General features: G+C 43.6%; 1 protein-coding gene across 2 annotated transcripts in view; it reads left to right on the plus strand.

The window, feature by feature from the left end:
• EVC2 (EvC ciliary complex subunit 2) overlaps positions 1-12,331 on the plus strand; it is a 351,907-nt gene that overhangs the window by 47,767 nt on the left and 291,809 nt on the right. For both annotated transcript variants that reach the window (XM_030191177.1, XM_030191178.1), the window contains exons 5-6: positions 4,747-4,856; positions 7,504-7,563. In XM_030191177.1, coding sequence (XP_030047037.1) covers positions 4,747-4,856; positions 7,504-7,563 — 170 coding nt within the window. The remainder of the gene's footprint in view (positions 1-4,746; positions 4,857-7,503; positions 7,564-12,331) is intronic.

Raw genomic sequence — 12,331 nt, forward strand, 5'->3', positions numbered from 1 at the left:
GCTGCACTGGTGTCGACAGCTACCCAAGTCAGCACCCCCTCAATATTGGTAGAGGAAGCTTTGCTGGAGCCGAGACTGGAGCCAGTTTCTCAATGCCACTCTCAAGGACATGGGTCCTCAGCATTTAGGCAAGCCCAATCTCGGACATCCCTTAGGGAAGTGCTATCCGACACCAAGGAGGATCGCTCATGGGCAACAGAGGAAGATCCCAGGTACTTTTCCTTCGAGTCCTATGGGATTTCTTCTGATCCATCTCTTCCACCTGAGAGGAGACGATCTCCACCTGAGAGCCTCTCTTTTATCTCTTTTGTAAAGGAAATGACTGATTCCATTCCATTCCCAGTAGAAGTGGAGGATCAGCCCAGGGCCAAGATGCTCGAGGTCCTGGGCTACACCTTCCCTCCTAAGGAGGCAGTAATGGCTCCTCTCCACAAGTTATTCAAGGCAGTCCTCATTAGGAACTGGGCGTCCCCTCTGACTGTCCCTGTGGCCCCCAAGAAAATTGACACTACTACTACTATTTAGCATTTCTATAGCGCTACAAAGCGTATGCAGCGCTGCACAAACATAGAAGAAAGGCAGTCCCTACTCAAAGAGCTTACAATCTAGTAGACAAAAAATAAAGCAAACAAATCAATTAATATGTAGAGGAAAGAGGAGAGGAGGGTAGGTGGAGGCGAGTGGTTACGAGTCAAAAGCAATGTTAAAGAGGTGGGCTTTCAATCTAGATTTAAAGATGGTCAAGGATGGGGCAAGACACCCAGTATCAGATCCATGGGGAACCAAGCTTTTTGAGGTCTCAGTTACCTCATGACTCCATGATGGTGGATTCCACTCTCAAGAGAGCCAGGACTATTAGGGACTATGCCTCGGCTCCCCCATGCAATCAAATCTATTCTACCAGGGGAAGAAGGGCAGGGATTCTATTCCAAACCTAAGGGCCCTGAACAAATTCCTAGTCCGAGAAAAGTTCAGGATGGCTTTCCTGGGCACCCTTCATGATTTTGGAAAACGATTCGCTGTGCTCTCTGGAATTGAGGGATGCATATGCACACATCCCGATACTTCCAGCTCACCGGACGTATCTTCGGTTTCGGCTGAGAACACATCACTTTCAGTACCGCGTGTTGCCTTTTGGCCTCTCGTCAACTCCCAGAGTCTTTACCAAGTGTCTAGCGGTAGTCGCAGCATCACTACGCAGACTGGGAGTTCATGTGTTCCCTTATCTCGACGATTGGCTAGTGAAGAGCACCTCGGAGATCGGTGCTCGGGAGTCCATGCAGATGACTATTCGTGTGCTAGAGCTACTAGGGTTCATTATAAACTACTCCAAATCCCATCTCGATGCTGTTCAACAATTGGAGTTCATAGGAGCCCTGCTCAACACGAGGACTGTTCGAGCCTACCTCCCGGAGATGCGGGCAGATAATTTTGTTTCCCTGGCGTCCAAGGTTCGGTAATCGCAGCAGGTCACAACTTGGCAGATGTTGAGATTGTTGGGCCACATGGCTTCCACAGTGTTTGTTACACCCATGGTTCACTTGCACATTAGATCTGCTCAATGGACCCTGGCTTTTCAGTGGTATCAAGCCACAGGGGATCTAGAGGATGTCATCCAAGTGTCCCCGGAGCTTGTATGCTCTCTTCAATGGTGGACAATTCATCCCAATTTGAGCTTGGGACTTCCATTCCAAATTCCTCAGGTGCAAAAAATGCTGACAACGGATGCTTCTGTCCTGTGATGGGGAGCTCATGTAGATGGGCTTCACACTCAAGGAGCTTGGTCCCTCCAGGAAACGAGTCTTCAGATCAATCTCCTGGAGCTTCGAGCAATCTGGAACGTTCTAAAGACTTTCAGAGATCGGCTGTCCCATCAAGTTATTCTAATCCAAACAGACAATCTGGTTGCAATATATTACACCAACAAGCAAGGGGTACCAGATCTCACCCTATGTGTCAGGAAGCCGTCCAGATGTGGTGTTAGGCTTGCCAACATGGCATGTTTCTGCAAGCCACTTATCTGGCAGGCGTAAACAATGACCTGGCCGACAGGCTAATCAGGATAAGTCAACCTCACAAGTGGTTTCTAAATATAGGCGTAGCCCACAAAATCTTCCGAACGTGGGGCACCCCTTGGTAGATCTTTTTGTTTCTCAGATCAACTGCAAGGTCCCTCAGTTCTGTTCCAGGCTTCAGGTTCACAACAGACTAGCGTCAGATGCCTTCCTTCTACATTTGGGGACAGGCCTTCTGTATTCATATCCTCAGATATCTCTGGTGGGAAAGACTTTGTTGAAACTCCAGCAAGACTGTGGAACCATGATTCTAATCGCACCCTACTGGCCACGACAGATATGGTTCCCTCTTCTTCTTCTGGAATTGTCCTTCGAAGAACCATGGAGATTGGAGTGTTTCCCGACCCTCATCACTCAGAATGAGGGTCGCTTCTACATCCCAACCTCCAGTCTCTGGCTCTCATGGGCTGGATGTTGAGAGCTTAGAATTCACTTCCTTGGGTCTTTCCGAGGGTGTCCCCCGAGTCTTGCTGGCTTCCAGGAAAGATTCCACAAAGATGTGTTATTCTTTTAAATGGAGGAGGTTTGCTGTCTGGTGTGACAGCAAGGCCATAGATCTCCTTTCTTGTCCTACATAGACCCTGGTTGAATACTTTCTACACCTATCAGAGTCTGGTCTGAAGACCAATTCCATAAGGGTCCACCTTAGTGCAATTAGTGCTTATCAGCGTGTATCTCTAGACAGCCTTTAGCTGTTTGTTTCATGAGAGGTTTGCTTTTGTCAAAGCAAACTGTCAAACCTCCACCAGTGTCATGGGATCTCGACATCGTTCTCACCCAGCTGATGAAAGCTCCTTTTGAGCCACTGAATTCCTGCCATCTGAAGTACTGGACCTGGAAGGTCATTTTCTTGTTGGCTGTTACTTCAGCTCATAGGGTCAGTGAGCTTCAGGCCTTAGTAGTGGATGCACCTTATAGTTTCATCACAACAAAGTAATCCTCCGCACGCACCTTAAGTTCCTGCCGAAAGTGGTGTTGGAGTTCCACCTGAACCAGTCGAAAGTCTTGCCAACATTCTTTCCCCAACCTCATGCCCATCCTGGCAAAAGCAGCTTCCACACCTTGGACTGCAAGAGAGCATTGGCTTTTTACATGGAGTGGACAAAGCCGTTCAGACAGTCTTCGCAGCTTTTTGTTTCATTTGATCCCAACGGGATGGGGGTCGCCATCTGGAAATGTACCATATCCAATTGGCTAGCAAATTGCATTTCCTTCACTTATGCCCAGTCTGGGCTGACATTGGAGGGTCATGTCATGGCTCATAATGTCAGAGCCATGGCTACAAATGTAGTAGAGAATGACACAGGGGGCAAAGTTTGTCCCCATCCCTGCCTCATCCATGTGAGTTCTGTCTCTATTCTCGTCCCGTTCCCGCAGGCCCTGTCTCCGTCCCCATCCCCGTTCTGTCCCCATGGGCTCTGTCCTCATCTGCAGAAGCCTCGAACAATTATGATTTTATATTTAAATCTTTTTAATAAAGTATAAAAAGGAACAATATGCTTTGCAACTGTTGTGTATAAATTACAAATAGAAGATGTCTTCTTAGAAGATGTGCTAGTAGCAGGATGTACAGGATCCCCCATGCAAATTTTGCTAGTTGTGGCCAGCATGTTTGCTTGTTTTTCGGAAAAATCAAAATATTGTTGTCTGCATCACTCAAACATAAATAACAGTCCTGTTCATTAAGAGGCTTCAAAGTAGAAAATGACACAGGGACAAAGTTTGTCCCTGCCCTATCCCTGCAAGCTCTGTCCCCATCCCCGTGGATACTGCGGGTCCGTCCACATGTCATTCTCTAGTCTGTAGCCCATTTGAAATCAGCCTCCATCAAACAGATTTGCAAGGCTGCGACATGGTCTTCAGTCCACACATTCACATCTTGCTACTGCCTTGAGCAGGATACCCGACGCGACAGTTGGTTTGGGCAGTCAGTGTTGCAGATTCTGTTTGGAGTCTAGAATCCAACTCCACCCTCCTAGACCTGTTTTATTCTGTTCCAGGCTGCACTCTCATCTAGTTTGTATATAGTTTCAGGTTAATCTGTGTTAAGTCTTCGTCGTTGCGAGGCCCAATTGACCAATGTTTGTTGTTTTGGGTGAGCCTGGGTGCTAGGGATTCCCTATCTGTGAGAATAAGCAAGGCTGGAGCGCAGGTTGTTCTCCTGTATTTTTTACTTTGGCAATATTGCCGGGCCGGGCGACGCGGGAGCGGTGTCTGTCCATCTGTGAGAATACGAAGCCTGCTGTCCTCGGAGAATACCTGCTACAGGTAAGTATCTTCGCTTTGCTGTTACAGGTTAAGTGAGGAGTTTAGATAATGTGAATGTGGTCAACTGGATTTTTGTATTAATGTTGATATCCAATATTCAATTGCTTACTAAATAGACTATCACAACCACTGTTTGCTTACGTAAACATTAATTTGTCGTGCCTTCTAGAATAATGAACTGGTATTTCTTCAAGCATATGCAGCTAAAATAAAAACATGTACAAAGTACTGAAAGTCAAACAATGAATAATGACTTTGATGTCACCTAGAGAGACTGCATTTTCTGGCAAATAATTAGAAATAGCAAAAGTTGTACGTGCTTTTTGTGGAGTGCTCTTCGCACTCTCAGGTAGCATAAGGAATTATTCTCCATTAACTTTACTGATTATGTCTGTTACAACAGCTGGAGGTTCTTTCCTGGTAAGCTACACAGCATTCCTTGATACAGAAGGATCCCAAACTGCCATGATTCTGTCACTACCTGCCCAACTGACATTTAAGACAACATCACAGGTATTAAATTTTTCCTGAGCACCATTTTATTATGAGCTGTTTACCAAAAGGAAGTCTGATTGCTGCCAGATAATCAATCAGTCTAATCATCACTTTTAGTTTTGTGTCCTTTATTTATTTATTTATTTGTTACATTTGCACCCCGCACTTTCCCACTTATAGCAGGTTCAATGCAGCTTACATAGCAGTAAAATTACAGTGTAGTGTATAGGAAAACAGGCTGAGCTAGTAGAGTGATGGAGATGTATAGTTAGGGAATATTAAAAGGGAGAGGGGTAGAGGAGAAAGTGGAAGGTGCTAGTTTTAGGCTAGATTGAGGTAATCAAGGGATAGGGTCGGGTAAACAAAGGGAAAATTGGAGGAGGCGTGGACTGAGTCAATGTCGTTGTCGCAGGATCAGGTGATGAATAGATGGATTTGTAGGGTTAGGTCGTGGCGTTAGGATAAGCTTCCTTGAATAAGATGGGTTTTGTGTACTGTGATGAGAAACCCTGCAAATTCAGAACTTCACAGGCAAAAATGTTAAAAATTAAAAACAAAACAATAAAGATCATCAACATCAGTGCCTCAGCCTAACAGATTTCAAGTAAATATACAAGCTAGGACTTCTGACAGAATATTTGTAGAACAGGTGGCATGCAGCAGGTTTTTGCTATAGCAGAAACATGAAAGGAAATCATAACAGCTGCAGACCGGTTGCAAGAATGTGAGATAGAGTTGTGAAACATTCAGAGGAATAACAATGAGGTGGCATATGGAAGAAGGGGAGCTTTATGTTTACAAATATAATTTGAGAACATGAACTGGCATCCAGCTTGATAAGGAACAGAAGCATTTAAAAATGTTAATGGAGGTACCAGAAATGTTGACTAAAAGGACTGAGCCACGTTGATCCTTAACCCCTCTGTTTACTAAGCTGCATGGCAAAGCTGGCACAGCCCATTCAAAGTGAATGGGCTGTGTCAGCATTAGCACGCAGCTTAGGAAATAGGAGGATAAGTTTTGAACTAATATTTGAAAGTCATGAGATTGATGGTATATCAAATGTGAAATATTTCCTGCCATAAACTGATATAATGTGCTAAGTTTTTATAGGTTGTTCACTCTGGTGACTGATTTGTAGTTCATAGGCTCACCCCATGGTTAACCATAGGAATGGGAATTAAAGGGAAAATTGAAGAGAAATGATTTCTCCAATGTGGGCCTTTTCTCTGGATCCATACATACACATTTCTTGAAATGGGGTCCTCTCCCAACAGCAGTCATCTTGATACAACATTTATGGATTGACTTTTCTCAAACTACAAAGTATAATTTCAACAATTGGCACATTAGCACTCCTGTAACACCCTGACTCTTGTCTCCTGCTTGGGGGGAAGGATTTGTGGTTATGTGCAGCTTTTGTGACCACCTAAGTGCTCATAGCATGTCATTGATGGGTTGAGTCTCAGAGGAGACTTTTCCATCAATCCTCTTCAGCCTGGAAATTTGGCATAAACAATAGAGCTATGCATTTATTAGTGTGCCTTGAGATTTTAGTGTGCACTAAATTGATTTAATGCACACTGTCTTGCAAATTAGCATATGTTCAGTTAATTAGAGGGTAATTCTGTAGCAGGGAGCCTACAGTAGGTACTGGTTATAGTACCTATTCTAAGCTTTATCTGTAAAGAAAACTAGGCACTAACTTTTCTTTATAGAACACTAGCACGAGTGGCAGAGAAAATAGGTACATCTAGGCACAGCCCTAGAAGAGATATAAATGTCTATGCCTACCTGTATTCATAATTTACATATGTACGTGTGCGTTCACGGAAATTCCGCCTGCTGGCAAAGTATCTGTTATCACAGTATGGAGCTTACTTTTCCTTTAGCCACTATTCTATAAGAGGTCACTTACATACATATGTCCCCCTCACACATGTAAATAACTAAAATATCACATTTTTGTGTGTTCTTGGATCCTAAAACTAAGTGGCTTCTTATAGAAATTACCCCCCAAGCGCATATTAAAGTAAAGACACCCAAAAAAAAGAGAGAATTTTGGGGAAAACCCCCTAAATTTCTTTGCCTGTGCCTATCTCTAATAAATAGCTTCCTGCCGTATGGAAATAAAATCTGTGCCAATGATATTTCAACATGGCGGTCAGTACTGATTTCAACTGCTGACCATGGTATTTAAATTTATACCTAGATATTCAGCGCCAGGCCATACCTAGATGCCATCACCTAATATTTAGGTGTAAGGCAGCACTGGTAGCTATCCAGGTACTGCCAGTATTCATCGTTGGTATCCAGATATGTTTTCAAAGAACTTAGACGACAAAAGAGCTAAATATTGGTGCCTTGGCTCCTCTCCTCTGATTCACCTCAACATTATTTGGATAGAGCTGGTGTGGTCCTGATTTTCAGCAGCATTATCCAAATAATGATTCTGAAGTTTGGCTATTGGGACCAGTGACTGACCCTTATCTGGGTGGGAGCTGCTTCTACCTGGAAAAGTGCAGTTGAAAATTGACCTTTATTCCTTACTGCTCTGTGATGTGTCGGGTTTTAGATTCAGCTTCCCTGTTCTGAAATGAGATTGCCATGGATATATTATGCATTGTAGAGTACCAGATGTAAAAGTCTGTTTTTAACTTTACAGAATGGAACACAGTTTTATTCATTGCTGGCATCATTTACTGTGACAACAAAAAAATCAAAGGTACGTGTGATGGAGAATTTAGCTTTAGTATTCATACTTAAACATGTGCTAAAAATTGCACCGGAGCTCTGCTTCGTATCTGTAGTACCTACCTGAAATTGCTTCATTTTTTTTCATCTCTATAGCATTTATTTAAAAAATTGTCTATTCTGCCTACTGCCTAAAACCTAAGTGGATTACAATCAACATTCATAATAAAATCACACAAGTTAACAAACAAGTGAGTGCCAAAACATAATCATTCTCATAATTCTGACCTCTTCTAGCTCACTTAACTAATAATAACAGTAAAGGACAATATTCAGAAAAGTGCTTTAAGAAAGAGATGTGTTAAAAAAAAATTTTTTAACTGCATTGAAGTGCTGCATAACCTCTACTAGTATATTTGCACAATGTCACTGAGCAGTTCTGCATTAATCCCCTTGGGCCAGTTCTTTTTAACATTTTTGTAAGCAATATTGCTGAAGGACTATCTGGTAAGGTTCGCCTCTTTGTGGATGATTGCAAAATCTGATGGTGTGGATAACATGAGGAAAGACTTAGCAAAGCTAGAGGGATTGTCTGGTATTTGGCAGCTTAGATTTAATGCTAAAAAATGCAGGTTCATGCATTTGGGCTGAAAAAAAAACAACAACAGAGGGAACAGTACAGTTTATGGGGTGAAAAGCTTTTGACAACGAAAGAGGAGTGGGACTTGGGTGTGATCCTAAGGTGGCCAAACAGGTAGAAAAGGTGATGGTGAAAGCTAGAAGAATACATAGGTGCCTAGGTAGAGGAATGACCAGTAGGAAAAAGGAGGTGATGATGCCCCTATCTAAGACTCTGGTGAGACCTCATTTAGAATATTATGTACAATTCTGGAGACTACATCTTCAAAAAGATATCAACGGAAATGGAGTCAGTCCAGAGGGTGTTTGCTATAATGGCCAGTGATCTTTGACATATGAATATTCATGAGAGAGATTTGTGTGCACTACCTCCACTGCAAGCAAATCTCTCTCATGAATATTCATTGTGGGTATCCTCAAAACCTGACTGGACGATCCAAGATGGCGATGAGGGAGGACGCACGTTAGTTTGGCTCGTGCTGTCTCCAAGTTTCCTGTGACTATTGGTGCGCTGCCCGTGGAATATGGGCAAGAGGAAAGGAAAAACAGTTGCTTATCCCTCCCTGAGCACTGCTGGAAATCCCACCACGTCCCAGCCTACCTTGGAACATTACGGGGTCACAACGTCGGCGACATCAGCGGCTACTTCGGGGAACAGCAAGGCGTTTTTGCCGGATACTAGCGGAGAAGGAGTGACGCTCAGTCCTCCTGCCGGCGCCACCCCTCCAAGACTCGGAAACGATCATGTTTCGCCGTTGCTGACACCGCGAGATTCGCCCGAAGTGGGTCAAAGAATCCGTGGAATGCAGGGAGGGCTTGGTGTAACATCGACTCCAGTTGAAATATCAACTATCGGCTTGGAGAGTGAGCTCCCCTCCCCGAAGACTCCCAGAGCAGTTTCCGTCGAGGAGTTGAGGTTGGTGAAGCCTACAATCGTTACAATGGATGCCTTATGGGAGGCTTTGCACATCGTGAACAACTCACTTCTTCAGATGTCTAAAACTTTTCAGGAACAAACAAGTGAGTTTAAAAATCTTTATCAAAGCCTGTCTACGAAGGTGGAAGCCCAGGGGAAAAACTTTGAATCATTAAACACAGATACGGTTTCTCTGAAAAAATCAGTAAATTTAGTAATCAAGGATAATTTTGTTTCCTCAAAAAAATTGGAATTTTTGGAGAACCAAATGAAAAAAAATAATTTACGATTGATTAATTTTCCAAAAACACCATATATATCTGCAGCTGAACTCCTCAAGAGATATTTTTCAGACATTTTGCAAATTCCTGCTGATAACCACCCGTTGGTATCAAAAGCGACTTATATTTCTAAAAAGACTTCTATGACTGAAAATGTGGGACTGATATTTTGGAGAAGTCAGAGATAGCAGAGAGGGCCACTCTTATAGTGACTTTCTCTTTTGACTTAGGAACAATATTTTGAAGCTGTATTTTCGTCATATGTCAGATCATTTCTTAGGTTCTAGGATAAAAATTTTTCCTGACATTTCAAGGGAAACACAAGCCAGGCGCCGTGAGCTCTTGGCTTTTAAACCGAGAGTGGTAGCCCTTGGTGGGACCTTTTTGGTCCGTTTCCCCTGTAAATGTTTTATTTCTCTAGATTCAAATAATTACCTTTTTCTTGAACCCAAGAAATTACAAGAATTTTTGGAATTAAGAGAACAAATGAAGAAGCCTCTTCAACAGCTTCCTGTAATTATTCCGCTACCGGCTGTAACTTCTGATTGACCCTCCTCCCTCTGAAAGAATAGTTAGTTCTATTCATGTGATTTAGTTATTTTCTTTCTTGGATCCCCATGTTTGAGGTCAATTATTTTAAAATATTATATGTGGGGGTAAAATATATTGCCTTTATTTTTTGAAATTTCCATTTCTGTACATTTATGATGGTTATTGTGAATGTAATAAATTAAAAGATTAAAAAAAAAACCTGACTGGCTGGGGTGCCTCCAGGACCAGGTTTGGGAACCACTGTCATAAAGTATATGGGGACAGACATAAAGATCTCAGTATGTATATTTTGGAAGAAAGGTGGGTGAGGGGAGATAGAGCCATTTAAATACTTAAGCAGTCTTTTTTTCAATTGAAAGGAAGCTCTGGAACAAGGGGGCATAGGATAAAGGTGAAAGGGGATAGAAGTAACCTGAGGAAATACTTCTTCACAGAAAGGGTGGTGAATTAATGGAACGGTCTCCCAGTGGAAGTGGTGTAGATAAAAACAGTATCTGAATTCAAGAGAGCTTGGAACAAGTATATAGGATCTCTAAGGGGTGATAGGGAGAATAGATGGCATGGATGGGCAGACTGGATAGACCATATGGTCTTTGTCTGCCTACATTTTTCTGTGTTTCTATGTACTAAACAATTTTCCCATTAGAATCTTAAGAATTTTTTGTTCTCAAAGCCTTTCTGCTGCAGCTTGGAACGTGTCACTTGGCAAAGCTGGGGAGACTCTTGACAGTGACCAACAGCATCTGGTGATCATGAGGCTCTTATGCTAGTACACATTGAGGCATATTTTCAAAGCACTTTGGGAGGCTAAGTTCCATAGGTTTCTATGGAACTTTGGGAGGCTAAGTGCTTTGAAAATGAGCCTCACCATGATTTAAAAAAAAAAAAAAAAACGATAATCCTGAATCTAAGTTTAAATGTTAAACTATCAGGAAGGAAGAAATTGTTCTCATATGCACTTGGCTTGGCTAGAGTCAGATACTGGAACAAGCTTGGCTTGACTGGAACCAAATGCTGGAACGGACATGGCTTGGCTGGACAGGAACCGGATACTGAAACAAGCTTGGCTTGGCTGGACTGAAACCAGATGCTGGAACGGACTTGGCTTGGCTGGACTGAAACCAGATGCTGGAACGGACTTGGCTTGGCTGGACTGAAACCAGATGCTGGAACGGACTTGGCTTGGCTGGACTGGAACCGGATACTGAAACAAGCTTGGCTTGACTCGACTGCAACCACATGCTGGAACTGACTTGGCTTGGCTGGACTGGAACAAGCTTGACTGGACTGGAACCAAATGCTGGAACGGACCTGGCTTGGCTGGACAGGAACTGGATACTGGAACAAGCTTGGCTTGGCTTGGCTTGACTGGACTGGAACCAAATGCTGGAACAGACCTGGCTTGGCTGGACAGGAACCGGATACTGGAACAAGTTTGGCTTGACTGGAACAGGAGTCAGGATACTCAGGCAGGATTCAGGATTTCCAAACAAGCGTGGCAGAAACAGGATACAGGATACTCAGGCAGGATTCAGGATTTACAAATAAGCTTGGCAGAAACAGGATTCAGGATACTCAGACAAGGCAGACACAAGCAGGGTAGGACTGAAGCTGAGGACAAACAGGGTAGATACAAGGAAGGCAGACTAGGCAGGACACAAAGCTGACCCACACAGACAAACAGAACTAGGCTGAAGCTAACAAGCAGGATACAAAGCAGAGCCACACAGACAAGCAACGGGGCTATGGCAGAAGCTAAGTAGAGGGGACTAGCACAAGCAAGGCAGACTAAGCAGGATACAAAGCTGACAAACACAGACAAACAACAGAACAATGGCTGAAGCTCAGTAACATAGTAACATAGTATATGACGGCAGAAAAAAACCTGCACGGTCCATCCAGTCTGCCCAACAAGATAACTCATATTTGCTACTTTTTGTGTATACCCTACTTTGATTTGTACCTGTGCTCTTCAGAGCACAGACCGTATAAGTCTGCCCCGCCTCCCAACCACCAGCTCTGGCGCAAACCGTACAAGTCTGCCCAGCACTATCCCCACCTCCCAACCATCAGTCCCGCTTCCCACCACCGGCTCTGGCACAGACTGTATAAGTCTGCCCAGCACTATCCCCGCCTCCCAACCACCAGCCCCGCCTCCCGATCTTGACTAAGCTCTTGACTAAGGACTAGAACTAGCAAGGCAGACTAGGTAGGACACAAAGCTGAGCCACACAGACAAACAACAGAACTATGGCTGAAGCTAAGGTAGAGGAGTCTAGAACTAGCAAGGCAGACTAGGCAGGACACAAAACAGACAACCAGACAGAACAAAGACTAAAGGCAGAAGTGCACATAGGCACCACAATAAAGAAGACAAGACACAGAAGTGCCCACAGGCACACAGACTAGAA

This window comes from Microcaecilia unicolor, chromosome 2 (assembly GCF_901765095.1).
Source record: "Microcaecilia unicolor chromosome 2, aMicUni1.1, whole genome shotgun sequence".
Lineage (NCBI taxonomy): Eukaryota > Metazoa > Chordata > Amphibia > Gymnophiona > Siphonopidae > Microcaecilia > Microcaecilia unicolor.